The following is a 24,271-nucleotide window of genomic DNA, read 5'->3' as shown; positions in this document are numbered from 1 at the left end:
AAAGTGTTTGCCCACTTCCTGATTTTCTATTTTTTTGCATGTTTGTCACACTTCTAAGTTCCTTTTTAGGATCTGCCACAGCATCCCAATAGGATTCAGGTCAGGACTTTGCCTAGACTGAAAACTGAAGACTCCAAAGTCTTCATTTAGTTTTCCCTCAGCCATTAAGAGGTGGACTTACTGGTGTGTTTTGGATCATTGTCCTGCTGCAGAACCCAAGTTCGCTTCAGCTCGAAGTCACAAACAGATGGCCGCACATTGTCCTTCATGATTTTATGGTTGACAGCAAAATTCATGGTTCCATTTATCACAGCAAGTCTTCCAGGTCCTGAAGCAGAAAAACAGCCCCAGACCATCACACTACCACCACCAAATTATACTGTTGGTGTGTTGTTCCTTTTCTGAAATGCAGTGTTACTTTTATGCCAGATGTAATGGGATACACACCTTCCAAAAAGTGAAACTTTTGTCTTTTCTGTCCACAGGGTATTTTCTCAAAAGTCTTGGGGATCATCAAGATGTTTTCTGCCAAATCTGAGACAAGCCTTTATGCTCTTTTTACTCAGCAGCGGTTTTCGTCTTGGAACATTTTTGTCCCGTCTCTTTCTTATGAGGGAGTCATGAAAACTGGCCTTAACTGAGGCAAGTGAGGCATGCAGATCTTTTGATGTTGTTGTGGAGGTCTTTTGTGACATTTTGAATGTATCGTCGCTTTGCTCTTGGGATAATTTTGGTCAGCTGGCCACTCCTTAGAAGGTTCACTACTGTTCCATGTTTTCGCCATTTGTGGATAATGGCTCTCACGTGGTTCGCTGGAGTCCCAAAGCTTAGAAATGGCTTTATAACCTTTTCCAGACTGTTAGATCTAAATTACTTTCTTTCTCATTTGTTCCTGAATTTCTTTGGATCTCGGATGTGTAGCTTTTGAGAATCTTTTGGTCTACTTCACATTGTCAGTCAGGTCTTATTTAAATGATTTATTGATTGCGAACAGGTGTGGAAGTAATCAGGCCTGGGTGTGGCTAGAGAAATTTAACTCAGGTGTGATAAACCACAGTGAAGTTTTAACACAGGGGGCAAACAATTTTTATACACAGGGCCATGTTGGTTTGGATTTTGTTTTCCCTTAATAATAAAAACCTTAATTTAAAAACTGCATGTTGTGTTTACTTGTGTTATCTTTGATTAATATTTGAATTTGTTTGATGATCTAAAATATTAAAGTGTAAAAAAACGTGCAAAAAAATAAAAAATCATGAAGATGCCAACACTTTTTTACACCACTGTATTTCAGGAACACTTTTATGATGCTTTAAGCAACACAGGATAAAAACAGTCCACAGAAAGATGCGTTGAGGATCTATGCCACAGACAACCCTTGAAATGTTTCTGCAGGAGGCCCAAAATCCCAAAGGGCTACTAATTTTGAAGTAAGATGCTTGCAAAGAGGCCATGTCTTTGCTCAAATACAGCACAGACAAGTCCATAATATTCCAGAAGATGAAATAGACATTTCATCATCGCCAGAAGCTTGTTGAAAATCCAGATTGTAGTTTTGATATACTCTCTGCCTTCCCAAGATTCCTCGATAAAAAAGGGCTGGTAAGCTTACAATAACACATTTTCCATGGCTTTCAATTTGAGAGAAATTGTTTCTAATTTAATAACTATTCTCTTTAAGGTGGATCAAGACTTCACTCTCCTATTTGATGCCGAGACAGCCTCCAGGCTGCTTTAAAAGTGGGACATGTTTTTCAGGCCAAATGTCAAAAAAGAGGCAAAGCAGCTTACTTCAACAGCAGAGCTGAGTTAGTAGTTGCTGTCCACAGAAGGAACTGATCTTGACGAGACGAGAAGTATGCTGTATTTTATTTATTTTTGTATTTGCTATATTTTCAGGTCCAATTAACTCTTGTATTGTTTTAATGAATACATCACAACCTATGAGATGAATTATTACAAAAACACAACAGGTAGATGAATGCTTAAAATACTCTCTGTTCTTAAACATACATTTAAATTTTTCTGTTAATTAATTCATGTGAATCCTTGTCTTCAGGCTACGACCAGGAAATGGCATCGCTTCTCTTACAGACACATCTCCTTCTACCACCACCAGAAGGACAGAAGTCTCTGAATGTTAGTGCATGTAATGCTGCTAAAAGACTTGTAGTCTTTCATAAGGTAATGACAATTTCATAATGTCCAATGTTCATTTCAATTTTAGTCATGCTGCAGTTTGGAGGCACACCTCAGCAATAACTAGCGTCAGCATCCATACCTCCTTGCTGTTGGACATCAGAAAAGCAAGACTGACATGTTCCCATGCCATGGAGCATTGAACATAAACTTTTCAAGACACATTTTGTGGTCATATGATATTGCCCTTGTTAACATTTACACCTTCCTCCAGACAACATTGTACAACATTGATGATGGGAAAATTAGTCACCCAGAGTCAAAGACTTGAGCTAGACTGCTTAACCAGACAGTAACCTAACTTAAACCTAAGTTAGACCTAACTAACCTAGTCTGGGCAATATGATTCTAAGAATCTTAGTCAACAGTTGATTTCACATAAAAGAGGTGAACTTAGTTACTATCCTGGTTCTTTCTGTCAATTTTGTTACTTGATCACTGACCACCTCAAATTATTAGATTTGAAGCCAAACATAATATAAAAGGTTTTTTAAAAAGTTTAAAAACATAATGAAATCATTTGCTAAAAAACATCAGATGACCATCGGTTTTCGTTGGGAAACCTTCACCCTCAAACATAAGGAGTTTTGCAAAATGAAACCTTTTTTAATTACAGAAAAGAATTCAGTAATCAAATCTGTGAAATGTCTAAAGATCTTTTCTCAAGCAGCTGGGTTGAAGTTGATGGTTTAGAATATAGAGCAGGACTTTGGAAAGTGAAATTCCAGTCTTCTGTCAAATAAGTGATATACTTTTGGTTAACAATTGCATTAATATATTGAATTAATATATATACAAACTATTTACAGAGAATTTTGAAGAGCATCTTCATGCATACAGAAGTGAGGATACCTTCTTTGGTAATGTTTTTATTCATGTGAATTTGCACTGCAAGAGAGAGCTAAAAATAAACAAGCTGATGAAAGATATTTTGTGTGATGTGGTTTATTTAACTGTTTTCACTTCATTTCATAATATTTTGTATATCTTTTAAGGCTGTACAGAGTTAATTCTAATAATTCTAACCACTTAAAACATGGAACTCTGAACATTGTTTTTCTGAATCCCTTTTAGTGTAATTTTAACAAGTTTTAAACAGAATTAACTCTGTTGCTATGTTAAAAGTATTAATTTATCTCTAGATATTGTGGAGCTATATAAACTCTGAAAAAGTGTTAAAATCAACCCTGTGAGAGTTAATTCAAGGATGTACTTTTTGCTGCGTGTTTAAGAGTTTTTGCTATTATTATACAGTAGAAAATGAGAAAAATGTCATAGACTAACATATTTTGCCAATAAAATTCATATGCTATCTAAAAAAAATTCTATACAAATAGAGATTTTTTTTTTTGTACTTTGTCATTTTAATATTTAATATCACTTTCTTGCACACTTTCCAATCCATATTGATGAAGCTGAAGTGAAGCCCACAACTAGCTTCAAGTCCCTCGGTGTCCTTCTCTCTGAGGATCTTTCCTGGACCATCAACACATCAATTCTAATCCAGAAGATGCAACAGCAATTTTATTTCATTTATATAGAAACTAAGGGAGTATCAAATGTCCCCCCACATCTTGCAGAACTCCTGTTGCACTATTGAAAGCATTCTTACAAACCGCATCACAGGTGGTATGGCAACTGCACTGTCTCAGACCAATAGGCCCTGCAGCAAGTAGTGAAAACTACTCCATAGGCATGAAAAGTATTCTCAAAGACTCCAGTGAGCCCCAACCATGTATTATTTACTCCTCTCCCATGTGGGAGACGTTATAGGAGTCTTCGCTGTCGCACCAACACACTCAGGAACAAGCTTTACACACAGTCTCCTCCATGAAGTCACAGTGCAGCTACTCATAGCTTAATACTAATAGCTTAATGCTACTCATAGCTTAGTGTTGTAGGCTTGTGTGGTATAGATTTTTTATGCTCACAATTTTCCTTTAAAAATTGTGACAAACAATTGAATTCCACCATTTCAGGTTAAAGAAGAATATAGGTGGGAATATTCATATTAGCAATCATGTACTTGGAGCTTTCAAGGTTCTGTAGTTGTAGTATATGCAGTGAATGGTTTATTCCAGGTCACCCCCAGAGTTTCTGTGTAGTTGGTATGTTCCTGATGTGTGTATGTATATATTGCTGTAATTAGATGAGGAAGTAAAGTGTGCACGTCTAAGTGAAACAAAGTCAATAAGAGGTTGCGTGTGTCCGAGTCTTTATGTTAATAAAGACACAACAGTAGTATAGTAGCTACATAAAAAAGGGTACAGTTTTATAAATTGCTTTTGTACAAACAAGTTTTTCACTGTTCTGCAGTAAAACACCTGCACACATCATCCAGATTCACCTGTTGATTTTACTGGGTAGAAGTTGCTGTCTCATCAGACGTCAGAAAATATCAGAATTTTGTTACTGTGAGCAGACGTTAATGTGAGCTGATTTTACTGGGGAGACTTTACTTTGCTTTTCTATCTCTGTGTGCTTTTTCTGTCTGGTGCACACAGAGATTCAGACACAACTTCCTCAATGAAGCGTTCCCATAACGTCAGCTTTGACACAGTGTCTCGTTTTCTTCTCAGGGAACCTAGTTACAAACATAACCTTGTGAAGATTTACTTGCTTCTCAGTGCAACTAATAAGGGAGGCACAAAGCCGAGGAGATTTACCTGGGGAAAGCTGTTTGTGGAGTAACTCTCCTGTATGTAACTGGTAGAACGACAACAAACAAATTTGTTTAGGGGCATGCCAACTTTATGGATGCATAGACACAAACTAGAAATTATGTTAGTTTCCAACATGGTGCTGAGTTCCCTGTTACAGAAAGAGACCTATAAAAGAAGCCCCAGATTATGATGGCAACAGTTTCTGTATGAGGAGTGCTGATCCAGGCAGTATATTTAGATGCAATCACTTTTTTAAAAATTGAGGGATTAGCTGTGAAGGTCATCTTTAAATACACTGTAACAAATGATGCATTCTGTGTTTAAGCCTGACTGAGCTATCTAGCTAATCAACTCTAAAAAAAAGGTCAGAAAATAACATGTGTGAGTGAATGAGTTGAGTGATGAAGATGATGAGGGAGGGAAGCCATTGTGGAATTGAGGAAACAAATGTATTTATGAAATGAAATTATATGTTTAATGGACATTGTTACAGAGCTTTTGTGAAATACTCTTTCTAGGTAAAGGACAGCTTTAGTTACAAGTCTATGGTTCCTTTTCTTTGTTATGGCCTTCAATTTCTATTTAAGCTAAAACAATGTTACTATTATATATGTACATATTGGTGAAAGTATTTATTTATTTTAGATTTTATACACATGATGTTAAAAAATTTACTTTGACCTACTTTGACTGATGCAGTGGATACATAATTAATGTAATATGCCATCTCATTTGTACTTTTAATATTGTTTCTCACATCAACATACTGTCCTTCCTGCAGTATCAGTATAATTAGAGGAGGATCATTAACATTAACAGATTTCAAATCATTCTGTTCCAGATATTCTAGATTTGCAAATATTTTAAAATGTAACCTTAGGATTTTTTAAAATTGAGATGCAGCCCATTGATCACACCCAATGCAGAAGTTTTTTTTTATCATTTTAATCATTTATTCTATAAATGATTGTTGATCCTTTTGATCCCAACCAATGTTGTAGTACACAGCAGTATCTTCTTTAACAGATTATTACAGCAATAGTGCAGGAAAGTAGTGTGTACCATAAGGCTTTCCTATCTCCAATTAACTTCAGCAGTTAATCAATAAATATCTTCTTATCCACCATTTAGAAGCTTAAAGGCAATGGCCTAAAGGAAGAAAATATAAAATACCTAGCCAGAGGAATGACTGAGGTCAGTCATTTCTGTTGGAAGGCTTCAAACAGAAAATGAAAGTGGAACTACAGAGAGGGAAATATCTGTTTTAATGCTTAGCTCAGGTGGTGTGCCATGGGGTTCAGATTGCATAAAGTCAGCAGAGGGAACACAGCTAAGGAGATCAACTGCACATGAAGGTTTGCTGAGTGAGATGGTTTAACACATAAACAGGCGGGATTTATTTCATGCAGTCACCGAGGCCCATAGTCGAAGGGAAGGGGAGACTGTTCTCACTGAAAGTTATTTGAAAGTGACCAAGTTTGGTGGAAAATGACATTTATAAATGTGCTCATCAAAGGACATGGTGACTGGTGATCATGTGAAAACAGACATGTAGCTGTGATTGTTTAATGGGGTATTGATTCTGTCACCCATCATTTGCATAACAAGCATGTTTTACAGAGTTTCACTCTGTGAAACTGCCTCTTGAATATTTTTATCATGTACATTATTTCTCTTAGGACAGATTTATGCTGCATTGGCATTAAGGTCACTCAGTCTAAATCACACAGCACATGTATGAGTGCACTAGGTTGTTAAATGATGTGATGAGAGACACAAACTTTATTGTTGCAATTATCTTACATGAGGAGCTACAATTTTACTGCAAAAAATTCAGAGATGGTAAGAGCTCCAGTTCAGAACTGAGGCCATCATGTTGAACTGAAATTGCAAATGTATTAAAATGCATACATTGAACAGATGGGGAAAGAAAAAGAAAGAAAATACACTTTTTTTTTACTATTCTAAAGGTGGAAAGGTGAAGTGGAGAAAAAATATGTGGTGACCAGTCATCACATCAGTGTTTTATTTTTTTTCACATATGTGTAAGTGTATCTGTAAAACAGACTCCTTATGGGTGGGCTCACTGGTTGGTGTGCATACTCTTTTGTAGCTTTTTTTTTGCTTGCTGTGATGAGAGTTCAGGGATTCAATCAAGAACTGGGTAGCTGCCATGGAATTTCTTGTGAAATTTCACTTCATTACATACCTTTCTACACACAATTTTATTTCTATAGGGACTATTAAGTATTTTTCATTAAAAATATTGTTTTTTTTTAAATAATACTTCTAATATTTTTATTGCTATCTTTGATTTGTTGTCCATAATAATGGAGGGAAAAACAAACTTGAATTAAAAAAAATTCTTTTGTTTGGATGGGGGAAGGTCCACAAGGTCTCTTTTACCCATCTACAATGCACAATTACTCACTGAATGGTTTGCTGGATTATAGAGTATCATACTGACTTTTCATCGATTGTTACAAACTCAATTGAAATGACCAACACCTTAGAGTGTCCATAGTGAAGTTCTAATTGTCTTAAATTGCTGCAAATATGGTCTGATTTAAGTTTCATTATCACAATTTGGAGAATTATTAAATAGCACTTGATTTAGCACATACCGTTTTCATTGTTATTGACTTGCTGATATATTAAAATACCAGTATATTTTGTTAATCTATTGTGCATTCCATAAAGAAAAGTGTTTAAAGAATTATATGACCAAGCACAGATCTGCTAAGAGTACAGCTCAATATAGTAATTAGGAGACTCAGGAGACTATGCACATAATGAAACATAATAACATAAATTGGCAATAATTATGGAATTAAGTGAAGTGAAGTAACGTTACATAAGGCTAAGTATGGTGACCCATACTCAAAATTTGTTCTCTGCATTTAACCCATCCAAAGTGCACGCACAGAGCAGTGAACACACACACTGTGAACACACACCCGGAGCAGTGGGCAGCCATTTTTATGCTGCGGTGCCCGGGGAGCAGTTTAGGGTTAGGGTTAGGAGTCAGACTCTCTAACCATTAGGCCACGACTTGGGTTATTATAGGGCTGTACAGTACAAAATGGTCTGTGTGATGAATAAATTTACCACTGTAGCACATGTGCAATACAGTTTTGCATGTTCATAACAAAGCCACTTAATAGTATGAAGTATTTTGATGTGCTTGTTTCTGTGTGTGAGAGATTGATGGCACAACACTATTAACCTTGGTACGTGTAATTAAAACACGTTTCTTGGCTGCATTGTCTTTTTGTCCAAATCCATTTTCCACATTTCCTAAGTAATGTGCCCATTTCTAGAAAGCTGTTAGTTTATTTTATTTATTTTTTTTTTATTTAGTGATGTTTGCCCACAGATTTGTTCTACTGTGGTGTGTAATATTGAGGTGTAAGACATCTTAAGTTTCTCCAGATTTAGCAAATATAGAAAAAGCTTTGTATGGAACATCAATGCCTGTTTAATTGATAAACTCCATTACTTGTGTTTGTTTTCAGACATGATAACTACGGTGGCCGGGAAGTGCAAAACACATTAACAAATCCGAAAACACATTAACAAATCCGAAAACAAATTAACAAATCCGAAAACACATTAACAAATCCGAAAACAAACTAACAAATCCCAAAACACATTAACAAATCCCAAAACACATTAACAAATTAGAAAACAAATTAACAAATCCCAAAACACATTAACAAATCAGAAAACAAATTAACAAATCCCAAAACACATTAACAAATCAGAAAACAAATTAACAAATCCCAAAACATATTAACAAATCCCAAAACACATTAACAAATCCCAAAACACATTAACAAGTCAGACAACCCGGAAGAGGTTGGTATAGTTTGTGAATGGAAACTTACCATCATCGGACGAGACACCTTTCATTCACCTTTATATCTTTAATGACAGTCGTCTTGTCCAATGATCGGTAAGTTTCCATTCACAAACTATACCTACCGCTTCCGGGTTGTCTAAATCGGTGCATGAAACACATTAACAAATCAGAAAACACATTAACAAATCAGAAAACAAATTAACAAATCAGAAAACACAACGACATTTCAGACAACCCGGAAGCGGTTGGTATAGTTTGTTATTGGACAAGACACCTGTCACTCAAAGTATACATGAAGTTCAACAGTCTGCCGCAGGAAAAAGTTGGAATGGATGGATGGAATGGATTACTGTGGATTAATTCTGTTATTTTCTTGAACGGAGAACTTTATTTAAACGGAGAACTTTACACATTAGATTCCATACCTGTATATCTTGAGTGACAGGTGTCTTGTCCAATGATCGGTAAGTTTCCATTCAAAAACGATACACTACCGTTTCTGGGTTGTCTGACTTGTCATTGTGTTTAGGGATTTGGTAATGTGTTTTCTGATTTGTTAATGTGTTTTCGGATTTGTTAATTTGTTTTGGGATTTGTTAATGTGTTTTTTGATTTGTTAATGTGTTTTCTGTTTTGTTAATTTGTTTTGGGATTTGTTAATGTGTTTTGGGATTTGTTAATTTGTTTTGGGATTTGGTAATTTGTTTTGGGATTTGTTAATGTGTTTTGGGATTTGTTAATTTGTTTTCTAATTTGTTAATGTGTTTTGGGATTTGTTAATTTGTTTTCGGATTTGTTAATGTGTTTTGGGATTTGTTAATTTGTTTTCGGATTTGTTAATGTGTTTTGCACTTCCCGGCCACCGTAGATAACAGACTTGTGCTATAAAACTTTCAGCTTCTGTAGCATTAGAGCTATAAAAAATGTATTAATGTATTCAGTATTATTAATGTATATATTATTAATACATAATACATAAAAGTATTAACCCTGTATTAGGGCCTCTTGGTGGTCAAGTGGCAGGTACCCATGCTCTCATTGCAACAGCCCGGGTTCGATTCCTAGGCAGGGAGCTAACCCAGCCCCTAAAGAGTTAACTCTCAGTGCCGGCTCCAAGCCAGGATAAAATGGGAGATCATCCTCCCTGTGCCAAATCTAATATGTAGACCATTTGATCCACTGTGGTGACTCTGAACAGTGAGCAGCCAAAGGAATCTCTCTATCTCTCTCTTTCTCTCTCTCACAATGTAGTTCCTTCTCAGGCAACCAGGTTACGTATGTAAACTGGTCTAGTTTCTTTTTGAGGGTACTCAATGCTGTGTCATTGCTGACACTATCGAAATGGAAAAACTAACACTGCCACACATTGCAAGATGTCTGTCCCAGAGGCTGTGAAAAGGCATGAACAATCCTGGAGCAAGACAATTACTAACCTTAAAATACCCAGGACCAGGAGTGGGGTACAGGACCAGGTTCTAGAACCTGATGGGTGTTACTGCCCTCAAATATGCATGTCTGCAGGAACTCTAGCACTGTACTAACAGGGCAGTGAACTAGATCATGATGATGAAGATTACACCAGAGGCAAATTTCAACATAGTCTTCACTAACTCATTTGGAAGACCGGAGTCCAGGGAGACCCTCATGGGCCAGATCAAGAGGCTTTGAATCTCAGGGTGGGGGTGGAGAATTGCCATTTTGCCTAGGAGAGGAGGTTCCTCTTTTTCAAAACTCTCCCAAGGAACAATACCCAGAAGGGAATTTAGCCCTCCTGTCCAGATAGGCCATTGAGGAGACAAGAGTAACAGGTGGACTTGGTCATGGTATATCCTAACATAGGGGCTGGTGAAAAGAGAAAGCCACAGGGGACAGTTGGTCAACTCCTTGTAGGCAAACAAAGCCATTTCTGAACAGAGTGTGCAAACACAGACCTCCTTACTGATACCTGACCTCCTTACCGTACCCCTGGGATACATGGATTATAATTACAAGCCTTGGGATGAAAATCGCTCTCAGCAAAAGCCTGGACTCTGCCCAGAGCAGAATCTGCTGTAGAATGCAGACCATCCTGATGATCAATATAGGAAGCCACAGCAGTGCTGTCTGTGTTCACTAGCACATGGTAGCCCCTGAGGTGTGGGAGAAAGCGTTTTAGTGCTAGAAACATGGCCCCCCATCAACAAGCAATTTATGTGTCATGAGAGATAAGGGCCCTCCCACAGATGCTGGGTAAGGTGGCCGTCCAAGACCGCTCCCCAGCCCAAACTGAGGCATCCGTCAAAAGTGTCTTGCAACGATGACGCCCCTAGAGTAGGACCAAAGGTCAGGAATCGGGGTCTTATAAACATAAGAAAGGTATGAAACATGTGGCATGTAACTTTTATGAACCTGAGGGAATGAATGTGGGAAAGAAAGCATTCACTTCTGACAAGGTAGCTGCCGCCTGAGCAGGAGACAGATGTGTCTCACATACATATGAGAGCGTCTTTTTGTCTAAGATGAAAATAGGCTTCTATGAGGTTTATTGTCACAAACCATGGACCTTGGACCTGATCTGCGATGCATAAGCTTAAGCATGAGCATCTCTTCAGAGTATAGTTCAGAGCCCGCAGGTCCAAAATTGGATGCAGCCCACTGTCTTGCTTGGCAAGTACTCACTTTGTACAGAAGGTGATTTTACAATTAGGTGAGGGAAAACTCAGTCCACAATTGCTGACCTTGAAAAACTGTTGGGCTATAAGCAAAGAAATGCTTATCAAGTGTTCACATTCTGTCAAGATGAAAACCTAGGGCAATGGCCATGTGCATTTTTAATCATTGATTAAAGGTTCACACAAAAAAAGTCCTGGATTGTATCTTGAGCAATTCTGAATTCTAAGACTTATTTATCTCATTTAGTGTAAAGCTTCATACAGTCCTGCTCACCATTATTGGCACCCATGAAGTTTATGTACATATTGTGGAATATCTACTGAAGGAAATTTATCAAGTGAAACAACATATTACTACAGATAGCTTGTGTTTGATACAAAACAGCAAATGATAAAGAACATTTAAAAAGCTAAACATTATGAGGAAAACACAGAAAAACATAATGCTTTCCGTGTCAATGGTATTGGCACCATTTGCTGCAAATCCCAAATTTGGTTCACCCTTTGCAAATCACAAATGAGGATCACCTGTGATGAATTGCCTCCACACATGTGACATGAATTAGACAATGAATGATCATTTGTTGGTGTTTTAAAAAGCCACCTGTTATTCCCTCTTCATGTGTGACAATGGTAAAGACAAAGGGGCTGTCTGTGGACACCAGAAATGCTATTATTTGCAAGCACAAGACCTCCAAAGGGTATAAAGCCATCTCAAAAGACCTTGGTATCCTTGTTTCAATGGTGCATAATGTTATTAAGAAGTTTTCCAGGCATGGAACTGTCAAGAATTCTTCGAAGAAGTCTTCGAAGGTTGGTGCAAATGGTGGAAAAAACACCACGTCAAACATCTAAAGACCTGAAGACCAACCTGGAGCAGTCTGGTGTAATTGTTTCAACAAGTACTATACGCTGCACACTAAACAAAGCGGGGCTATATGGGCGGAGGCCAAGGAAAAAACATTAAAAAGGAAAAGACATAAAAAGAAAAGACATAAAAAGGAATGATTGATCTTCGCGAAAGAGAACCTGGACAAACCTCAAGCCTTCTGGGACAATGTTTTATGGACAGATGAAACAAAAGTGGAGCTTTTTGGTAATGCACACAAACAGTATGTTTACAAATGGCGCAATGAAGCCTTTAAGGAAAAGAACACCATACCAACAGTCAAGCATGGTGGAGGATCCATAATGCTGTGCTTTGCTGCATCTGGTACTGGAGGCCTTGACCGTATCACAGGCACCATGAAATCAGAAGATTATCAAGCAATTCTAGAGCAAAATGTCTTGCCCAGTGTAAGGAAACTTGGTTTGAAGCTTTATCTTGCTGGATCCTCCAGCAAGATAAAGACCCAAAGCACACCTCCAAAAGCATGCAGGAATGGTTGAAATGGAAAAAATGGACTGTTTTAAAATGCCAGCAATGAGTCCTGATCTCAATCCAATTGAAAATCTTTGGGGGGAGCTGAAATCTGCCATTGGAGAAAGGAACCCTGCAAATGTTCAAGAGCTTGAGCATATTGCAAAGGAAGTGTGGGAGAAAATACCACCCGAAGAAGTGCAAGAAGCTTATAGATGGATATAAGAAAAGTTTGGAGGCTGTCATCGCTGCCAAAGTTTGTGCAACCAAATATTAAGGAGGGGTGCCAATATTAGTGCACATGCTGGTTTTCTGTTTTTTTCCTTTGGAATTACAATATCTATGTTAAAATAACAATTGTCTTTGTTAAATTACTTTGGACCTCCAATTAAAAGATCCTGCTGATATAAATTTGGTACATTTCCATTTATTTCTGAAGACATTCACTCAGTTATGCAAAACATGAAGGGGTGCCAATAATGCTGAGCAGGACTGTAAATTGTTTAAATTGATGTCAAGCCTTCAATGTTTTAACATGGAAGGTTATTGCCCCACAAGGGGGTGTTGTTGTAATTAACATAATTATTCAGTACATGCAGTTCAGTTTACTGAAAGTGTTTTACATTCAGTTAAGAGATTGGAAATTAAGGAGTTTTAATGAGAAGGGTGCCTTCTCCAGACAAAAGGGGATGTTGTAGCTCTGAAGGCATTAGCTGCTATTCATTACAGAATGATGTTTTAAAAAATAAAAATGTTATCAATTCTTCAGAGAAATGTTTTTTTTGTGCATTTTATGAAAGTATAGCAATTTTTTTTAACAGTTTTGAATTTTGAGAAATGTATTTGTATGAGTAGCCCACAATTTTTATGAGATCCCTTGCAATGGAATTAAATTCCACTCTTATTTATTGCAGTACCACTCCAATCACTCTCTAGCCTTGGATAAGTGAATGTCAAGAACTAAAAGAACTGTCTTTGTAAATGGGAGTCAAAAGGATATATGAATATTAAATCCCTTGTCAGAGAAGGGTAAAAGTTTTCATGGATAAAATTTACATTTACAGTATTTGGCAGACGCCCTTATCCAGAGCGACTTACATTATCTAATTTTTTTATACAGCTGAGCAATTGAGGGTTATGTGCCTTGCTCAGGGGCCCAACAGTGCCAGCTTGGTGGACCTGGGATCGAACTCACAACCTTCTGATTGGTAGCCCAAGGCCTTAACCACTAAGCTATCACATGCCCAAAATTCAGACCAAGGGATAACATAAAAAAGGTGCTTTATTCGTAAAAATAAAAGGCTGGAAATGCTATGAACATGTAAACACAAAACATAGAAACAACAACAAACAGAAGACAGAAAAACAAAGACAGCAAACACGAGACAACAAACAAGAGTCAAACAATAGGCACAAGTCAACAGGATTAAATAGGGGAAGAAATCATAGAAACACAAGGCGAGAACTGACTAAGGATATGGCAGGGCTAACACACGTGAACACAAAACAAAAATAAAGGCACATGGTACAAGACACACAAAAACTACAATAATGTCCCCTAGTGTCCATGCATGGAATAGTTCCACCATTCTTGACATCCCTGCTAAATTAGCCATCTGATTAATGAAAAATATTCCATATATGAACCATTGCCAGCCTAATTACTGTCATTCAGGTCAGTCTAGAGCTAGTTTCTACCATCAATAATGCTACTATCCATTACTATTACTATGAATCCTCTGGGTTCATAGTAAGCTCCGACTATTTTAATATAGAGACTTCAAAGAACATTATATAATATTTTTTAATTTCAGAGGCCTTGGTCAAGCATCAGTGTGAGAGAAGTATAAAAATGTGGTCATACTGAAACATCTTCTTTACTGCTCCCTGCCTCTTCTCTCTTTTCCCCCGATTGTACCCTATCACAAACACTCATACCTGGATCTGATAGCTGGCAGCTGCTGGGGGTCACAGTCATATTGATTGCATCATTCACAGCTGTATCAGCATAATGGCCCCTTTGTACATCATGCTCGCTGTCAGTCTGGTCACTTTCTTCATGACCACTGTCCTTTAGGCTGTTACCCTCCATGTCCTTAAATGTTGATGTACTAAAAGGAGGTAAGAAACAAAGTTTTTAATCTGCTTTTACACTGTGTTCACACTGACTCCTCTGTTTTCTCTTGGTACAATATTTTCATCATTGAAAATCACCACTAACTGTAATGATAATAAAAAAGGAATTGAGTGGCTATGTATAAAGGGGTGAACAATCCTGGCAGTTGAACAGGCCTGATTTTCTTTTATTTGATAGCCATCTCCCATATCTAACACAGACACTGACATGCACTATCTAACCCACCACCTCACCACCATGAAATAGGCGGAAAACAGAAAAGGAAGAAGGCAGTCTGGGCATTTCTTTAACTGGAAAAAAATCATTTTGATATTGTCCAATTGCTCCTGTGCCCCAGGAGAGTATTGCACTATAGGTACAGTAATATTTTTTGTCACCTGCCAAAAAAGAACCAAATTGTTACAAATGAGTTTAAATTAAGTGCCATTGCCTTAATTCAGGCTAAGTTTGAAAGTTAGACATAATTAAAATCCTAGTGAAAATGTAGTCAATAAACCTTTGCGTAGTGAAGTGGTCAGGTCGACCAAGAAATACCAGCAAAGTCTTTACAGGGCAGCACATACACTGTTCCTTGTTGCTTCCTTCCACAAAATGAAATTACCTTTCTTCTTATCTCAGTGGCCTTACAATGCTCTATTTGTCTGTGTACACTGATTCTGCATCCAAAAGCCTTTTATCAACATGTGTGGTTCAATGTTGTATAGTTATTATAGTTATTATACTCTGGCTAGTAAGTTGAACTTTGTTTAACAAAAAAAAACATATAAATGCTTAGAACATTTAAAAGGATAATTTAAAATAGTATAAAAAAAACATCAGATGTATTAAGTGATACAATCAATTGTTAACAACTAAAAATTATTTTAATCTTACATATTTTAATCAGTCAGTAATTAAAATTTGACATCACCTGCAAAATCAATGAATTATTAAATGAAAGTAAAATATAAAAACAAATAAGCAAAGAAAAAGCATACCTTTTGATGAGATGTGCTCTGCTGTTTACATAGCTGGAGTCAATGGAATAATTCTCTGTCTGGAGAAAGAAAGGGAGATGCATTTAATTATACAGCAAATAAAATCAAGTTATTGCTAACTGCCATTCAGTAAAAATGCTATTATATACAAAAGACCCTTAGCTGACAAAGGCAAGTACTTTTTCTCTTTCTGAGCACATGTATTCTGCTTTGCAGCAGTAAGCCTGTTCCCCTACATTCCCTCACTCCTTCCACCATCTTTCCCTTGTCTCCTCTCACTTTTTCCCTGTTCAATTTGACCACAATTTTTAAAAAGGAAGGATCATCAGCTGCATCCTTTGCTCTGTGATGAGAATGTAGCTACTGCATTTTATACATTGATGACTTCAAAGTCACCAATCCTTTGGGAACATCATGTAAAAAACACTGGAATTTATGTGTGATCATGAACTGGCCCTCACAAAAAACAGCACTGTTTAGAGCAAAACTGCGCACTCCATTCAACTAGCTTTGATGAGGAAGAGTAGAGATGTAAGATAAATAGGCTATAACCTATTTTTGATCCAGTAATAAAGGATAAACAGAGAGAGGATTTGCATGTAAATGAGTCTGGGAAAATATCAAAGGTACTGTTCTGATTCATGGAAAGTTTGTTGAGAAAAATGTTATGTAGACTTCTATCAAGAATATTGAGACTACTAATATGAGCAAGGATGTTTTCCCTTAAAAAGTATAGACAAATTTTTAGTTTTTTACAAACCCAGATGTATTTAATGATTTGTTTGAGGAAATTGTGCCATTTGATAGTTCCTTGTGGCTCCTGAGGTAAATAGCTAACATGTTATTTACCCATTACCTGTTCAAAAGGTTTTCTCCACTGAAATGCTAGCAGCATTAATGGGAGTTCACAGGTTACCAAGATTATTATTTGATCTTAATCACTAAATGGCATATTTTGTTTCACATGTTTTATTTCCTCAAAAAAACACAATGTTGACACAATGTATAAAGAAGCTGACATACCCCAATGTGCCATAATCAGTAGGTGGGCTCAAAGACATTTTCAAAGACCTTTGTCATCCAGTATGGGGAGCATGATTTCTGTGCTGAGGTGATTTTAGTGTCATTTGAATGACATAACAGAACTTGCTGATATTAAATGACCTTATATAGCAAAAGTTGACACTGAAATTCTCTGGGAACTGTTCAAAACTACATCACAATCAGTGTATATGTGACTCAATTTACCATAGATACAGAAAGCACCTGATCCAGTCTTTTCAGCCTTCTACAGACAGGATGAATGTTGGCCATGCATTTTCGATTTTTCTTCAGGATGGGAATAACCCTTGTACTCCTACATGCCGATAGTAAATGATTAGATGTTGTGGAGCCATTGATGATAGTCTGGTGCATGGGATTGGTTCCAGTGGGCAGGTGGTAGGATTACAGGACATGATGACTTGAAGGAGCTCTTCTGCTGCTAGTAGGGGACCTCAAAGCAAACCCAGCAGTGATGGTGTTATTAGAAATGCGCAGGGACAAAATCAAAAAATCAAAAAATCCATGGAAGGCTCTCAAATCCCAAATGACGGATGTGGTATCTTAGTGGTTAAGGTGTTGGATTACTGTTCGGAAGGTTGTGAGTTTGAATCCCAGGTCCACCAAGCTTCACTTGTTCACAGAAGTAACACCAAAAAATCACATCTCAGTCCCTAGCACCTAAATGAACATATCACCTCACATCATATTGCCTAATATAATAACAACCGTAATAACCACATCATCAAGACCCATAACAAATATTATCAGTGCCCAAAACTAAAACATAATCAATTAATTTTTTATTGTTGTGCATATTCACTGGAAGATTCATTATCCAAACAAAAGTATGTCATGTCTAGTGTCTATGAGCAGGATTTAACCTATCCAGAATGTTGATGGATTGCATATTTTCTCTTACTGTAATTTAAATATAGTAATATTAATGTTATTTACAGGACCAAATAACCCTAAAAAAAGAGTAGGAAAATGGATTGCCTGTGACCCAAAATTGACATGAAAATTAACAAAACATTATATGTTGTCCCAAAGATAACTTGGATGTGTTAGAATCTGCATTGAAACAAAGGGAAAAAATTCAGTGATTAGTGCAAATCACTGAGCTAGCTTTAAACTTTGATTAAAGTCTTTATTGTCTCATTTGTTTGTCTTTGTTTACTCAGCCATGGCATTCTTTACTTTCGATTCTTTTTATCAAGGTTCAATAGGTTATTACCACAATGTCTATACAGTGAATTCTATACCAGCCTTTCATCATGATCAACTCCTTCCGATCTCTGACACAGATTCATCTAGTCCTCCTGACCACTGTGGACAATACAATCACACCATCTACCATACAATGGTAATGAAAGTAAGATATCACAGGCAGGTGCAGTAAAAATTAAAAGCTTTACAATCCAGTGAGGAGAGTACATGGGTTACTATTAATGCATCAATGTTTCACTTAGGTCATGTTCTAACTATATTTCATACATTTCGATATAAACCTTAGCATTCTTTAAAATATTCCATTGTAACTTCAGTTCTTCTATTTCATTATTTTCATTTACCATTTGTTTACATATGTGTCTGTTTTCTGCCACTCTAGAAACAGTCCTAAGGAATACAATGCAACTAAATCTGGAGGTGGAACAGGAATAACTCAGTGTACTTTACATAATTTACTTGCAATTTTCAGCACTTTACATGCATGCACACACTCTCACTCACTCATTCACTCACTCACTCACTCACTCACTCACTGACAGATACAGCTCAAAGTGCCTGGCTTGCTCTCACCTTGTCTCTCTTTGCCACAGCTCACTGCAATAGAGAACGGTCATTGGCATAAGTTGGCACAAATTCCATTCACAAACCAACGCTAAGCTATGCCCATGCTTCCTCATGCAGGTATACTGCATCACTGCTCATTTATTTCTCCACCCCAGCCTATTTTACACAAATTATCACTTATTTTGCTGTTCTTTAGGCTTTTCAGTTAGTCACCCTGATTATGGGAGATACAGTAATGCCATGGACCACATTATTAGGTCTGTTTTGTGAATCTTACATCTTAACATGACTGAACCTGTATCTTTAAAGGCACCCAGTAACACTTTACAATCTCCCAGAATTTTTCATGAGACAAGGTTGTGTATACACTGAAATACTAGAAAGATCACACAAATCACAACAAGGCTAACCTAAGCTCCCTAACCCAACTCATGATACTGTAACTGAAGTCTAGTTAACACTATGATTGGGTACATCTGCCATTTCGAAATTTGAGACAGACTTTTTAAGCAGACTTAAAGGCAGCAGGATTGATAGTGCATTACCTCTCAGCATGTCACTTTTCTGTAGAAACATCTTTAGACTGAAAAGCAAATCAGCAGCAAAAAGAGAGCCAACAGGCCACGAACAACACTGCAACAGGAATATGCATTCATGCCATTATGGTAGGTGCTTCATTGCACAGAGAAACAAAGCTACCTTTATTACTTGTTGTTTTGAGCTTGTGTCAAACATGCTCCAGTACCTCTAAAGAGAAACTATATTTGAATGCCATTTCCTTGCGAGTCTTTACAAATGTATATTTGCTCACCACAGTATGCAACACACACTCTTCTTGGCCATTAACAAATACATGCAAATAGGTAGCAATATACTTTTCATAATGTATTGTTAACACGCATGCACACGAGGAAGCTCTTGGAACATGTCACTATCAAAGCCACTACGATTACAATTCTTCCTCATGTTGTCAGCTTGAAACACTCTGGTCATTCTCCTTTACAGGGCTTGGTTCAATCAGCTTTACATACATTTGTAATATAATATATAGCCTATGGGAAGCTTATTGAGCAAAGCCTGGGTCAGCAATACTATTACTGGTTGTGTAACTAAAAAGTAGTGTACTTCACTAGCATACATAATTGGTCTCAACCTGATGACCTGCTTTTTTCTTCCAATTAACTGGCAACTGCGGTTTATATTTGAGAGCAATCACCTTCTGCTTTAGAACAGCTAGGAAATTACAATGAAAATAGTGTCGAACTAAATTATTAGTATTTCGATTTGCATGAAATGAAAGCCTTCATAGCTACAAAAATCTCTTATTGCTGCTATATTGGTGTATTTCTACAGCCTATTTGAAGATAACAAAAATAATCCTAAATTTTAATTTAATACTGTAGCAAAATTAACTAGGCATAAAAACACTGTCAAAAAGGCGCACACCATCTATTAATAGCAGTAATGACTTCATGAATTATTTCGGTGGAGAAATTGATAACATAAGGCAGAAAATTCAGACCATTAATTCAATACCAAACAAATTGTTAGATAATGCTGTAGATAATATTTCTGTTTTGATCAGTATTTAGACCGTTTTAATCTCCTTCAAGAGACAAGACTTATTTTCACTGATTTCTTCTTTAAAATGATCAATCTGCATACTGGATCCCGTACCCATTCTAAAGATAAATAATAAATAAATAAATTCTTCCCTTAGCATGGGCTGAAATCTTTTAAGCTTGAGGTTATCAAACCTCGACCCAAGCTAACTATCCAACTATAGGCTAACATCAAACCTCCCCTTTATCTCCAAGATCCTAGAAAAGGTTGTAGTGGAAATTTTAAATATCATCAGTGTTTATATATAATGCTATGTGCTTTCACAGTATTCTGTGTGAAAGACTAGGGAGAAAGAACAAGAGGCCCTTATTCCAACTGTTATGGGAACTTTAGGGAAGTATGTGTGCATGTGTTCGACAAGGAGGCATGGGGTTTGGACAGGTCTGGGGCATGTGTGCACCCAGAGATGGGTAAGTCTGACTCTTTTATGCAATGCAGTGAAGAAAAGATTAAGCTATCTGTTCCATTCTGCCTGTCAATAATTCAATATCTAGCAAAGAATTGGAATTTGCTATTACACCTGTGAATAAAATCTATGCTAAATATAATGAGCAAGGTTGAAAGAAATGCCTGTGATTACATTACTTGTCGAACAAATACCGATACAGTTTCTATATGACTCAGTAGCAGGGCACTCTGTGATACAATTGTGTGAATTTTCTACTTCACCTAGAATGAGCAATCGCTCCCTGTCTAGAACGGGAGCATAAGGAACGTAAGTCAATGAGACATTCTCAGTGCCCTTAAGGTGCAAAACCATAACTACACAGAAACAATTTGAATTCTATTTTTTGATTAAGTGTTGCCCAATAAATCTGTTGGTTCGAGAATTGATGTGCAAACTAAATTTTAAATCTGATCAGCACATCCCTAGGCCTTAAGAATGGGGAGATGACGCCTGCTTTGTAAAACATTATCCCAGACCCCTGCTCTATGTGTACGAATGAAAACTGTGCGATTTTTCTCGTACTGACGTCACACACTCTCTTGTGGAAAAAAAGCAAAAACTCTCACCTCCCCTTCTCACACAGACTACATGACACCAGAAGCTTTGCATTGTACTCGACTAGTACACGACTTTGACTCGTACACGAACTAGATGAGAGCTATGAGAAAGAGTGGTAATGGAAGTTAGATAAACCAGATATACTGATGTTGAAACGCTTGATATGGAGTGAGAACAGATGTGCTGTGGAGGTAGAGTTTTAGCTTGAGCTGGTTATCCACACCCATTGCAAATGAACCATGCATCTCCGCATCTCTCTCTAGCCAAATCCGCCAATGATGAGTGGAGAACCTTGAGAAAATGGATGTTACAGGACGCTCGGACTCATGATTGGGAACAACCGAGCAACCAGCTGTTTTTTTAAGCCCAAAATTGAATGCATATAGCACACCACTAAATTGGCTGGCTAGAGCAAAAAGAGATGTGGAGCTCCGTCTTGATGACAAATGAAACACCAACTCATACATAGACTTTATACTACTGCAAATTAACTTTGGTGCCTCACACAGTGTCGCAACTGCTTTAAGAACAAAAAACAGCACATTGACGGCTGCATGATGGTTGAGATATAACACTGTGTGTCAAATGCCGATTGTCACAGTTAAACGATGTACAACTCTTAACCCTGCCATTCTTCTTCCCAAAGAGAAGGATGGAGTGCCTCATGATTGTGTAAGTGATTCATAAATCAGGAACTACAAAAATTCAGTGAATACTTTGGGATCAACCTAAAACAACACTGTGCCTATCATCCAGCTAGTCGTGGAGCAGTAGAAAGGGATGTGGTAGCTCAGTGGTTAAGGTGTTGGGCTACTGATTGGAAGGTCATGGGTTCGAACCCCGGATTCGAACCCCAGGTCCACCAAGCTGCCACTGCTGGGCCCCTGAGCAAGGCCCTTAACCCTCAGTTGCTCAGTTGTAAGTCACTCTGGATAAGGGTGTCTGCTAAATGCTGTAAATGTAAATGTAGAAAGGGAAAACAGCACACTAAAAAAAAATTTGCAAAAGTCTGTGCAGAAACAGGCTTGTCATGGGTCAACCCTCCCAGTAGTGTTGATGCACCTGCAAGCATGAGCAAGAGGTAGAGCTAACCTGAGTCCATTGGAAATTCTTTTTTGCAGGCTGGTAATCACAGGAGTGGGTCCCCTGGGAAGCACAAACGTCCTCTGTGTTTTCTGATTTTCACAGACAGGTGAAAGATGCCCTTCCTAAACCACATGCAGATGCAATGGTCTGCTCTTTCCACCTGGGGTTAAACTAAGCCACTACGAATAAGAATCTGTGTCCAGCTGTCACCGCCTTTGAATGGGACGTATGGGAAGCCTCGTCAACACCTACTTTACCATTCCAGGAGAACTAAGTGGAGAGATTTCTAACATCATCACCGTGGAGGCAGAGAAACGTGGGTTGAGATTACATCTGTATGGTCCGCATTCTCACTCATGAGCCTAGACTGGTAGTGTTCCCAAGCCCCAGTGAGGTGAGATAAGTGCAAAAAGGCAATGCCTGAACACTGATATACAAGAAGGGTGAAGGTTCATTTAAAGTTTAGTTCTGTCCACATGAATCATCTGACAGACATCCTAAATATCCTGTTACCGAGACATAGAGAGTTGAAATTTGATGAGAGCACATCTCTGATGGAGAGGAGCAGAAGTCACATTCAGTGAATGGAGAGAACAAATTCGAGACATGGACTTTCCGCCTGATCCAACACAAAGTGACTATGCTCTGGCATTGACAAATACAGATGAATAAATTAGCTTTGCTTAGATTTATTTTCTTGCATATAATAGCAACAAGTATTATCAGCTATGTGCTTTTACAGGGAGAAAGAACATGAGGCCCTTATTCCAACTGTTATGGGAACTTTAGGGGAGTATGTGTGCATGTGTTTGATAAGAACTTAAAATGGAATGTGGCCTTGCTGAGGTGATAACTCAAAGGGATACATCTTCAGTAACCAGGGATTGTGCATAAAAACACAAACACACACACACACACACAGACACACACACACACACACACACACACACACACACACATGCCAGTCTCGAGGTTGATCCCTGATAGGTCGTTTCCGGACCAACCCGAAGATGGCTATTTCGTCGAACCACACAATTGACTACTATTGGGGAGAGATCTGGACAATCACAAGACTGACCGAGTGACAGGATTCTGAGCTAAGTGGTAAGATTTAGATTTATTTATATTCTCGATTTTTTCAGCTTCAGACAATCCTTAAGGATAGGCAGAATTTAAGTTTGGATTCTGGCCAATGGTTCCGGGAACCGGTAAACCGTTTTTTGCTTTTACTACCACTTCTGAGTCTGAGTGTATTTTATACATCTAGATCAAAACTGCCACCGCACTACAGAGGAATAATATTCATTAAATGTATCAGTCAGGATTTAGGACTCATCATAGCACAGAGACAGCTCTGGTTAAAGTTGTAAATGACCTGTTACTGGGATCTGATCCAGGACCATGTCTCTTTGCTGGTATTGCTTGATCTCAGTGCAGCTTTTGTTACCATTAACCATGCTATTCTACTTGATAGGTTAGAAAATGTTATTGGTGTTAAAGGGACAGCCCTCTTATGGATCAGGTCTTATTTGACGGCTCGATATCTGTTTGTAGATCTAAATGGTGACTACTCTAATCAAACTAAGGTCCTGTTTTAGGCTCATTGCTTTTCTCCCTGTATATGCTACCTTTTGGTGTAATTATTCGGAAACATGGTATTATAAATAACTTCCACTGTTATACTGATGGCATGCACCTGTATGTTTCAGTCAGTTGTAAGTCACCAGCTTAATAAAATTTAAGATTGTGTGAAGGATATCAGATAGTGGATGCTTACTAACTTGCTTCTGCTTAACTCTGACGAGATAATTTTTACTAGGACAACAGGCAGCCAGAAGTAATCTTTCTAATTACAGACTAACACTGGAT

General features: G+C 37.7%; 1 protein-coding gene across 2 annotated transcripts in view; it reads right to left on the bottom strand.

The window, feature by feature from the left end:
• Window positions 1-24,271, bottom strand: part of pcdh19 (protocadherin 19) — a 53,271-nt gene that overhangs the window by 5,841 nt on the left and 23,159 nt on the right. For both annotated transcript variants that reach the window (XM_060885114.1, XM_060885115.1), the window contains exons 3-4: window positions 15,850-15,908; window positions 14,674-14,846 (exon numbers count right to left, since the gene is read on the bottom strand). In XM_060885114.1, coding sequence (XP_060741097.1) covers window positions 14,674-14,846; window positions 15,850-15,908 — 232 coding nt within the window. The remainder of the gene's footprint in view (window positions 1-14,673; window positions 14,847-15,849; window positions 15,909-24,271) is intronic.

Source organism: Tachysurus vachellii, chromosome 13, assembly GCF_030014155.1.
Source record: "Tachysurus vachellii isolate PV-2020 chromosome 13, HZAU_Pvac_v1, whole genome shotgun sequence".
In the NCBI taxonomy this organism is placed as follows: Eukaryota; Metazoa; Chordata; class Actinopteri; order Siluriformes; family Bagridae; genus Tachysurus; species Tachysurus vachellii.
This window is presented reverse-complemented; position numbering and strand designations above follow the sequence as displayed.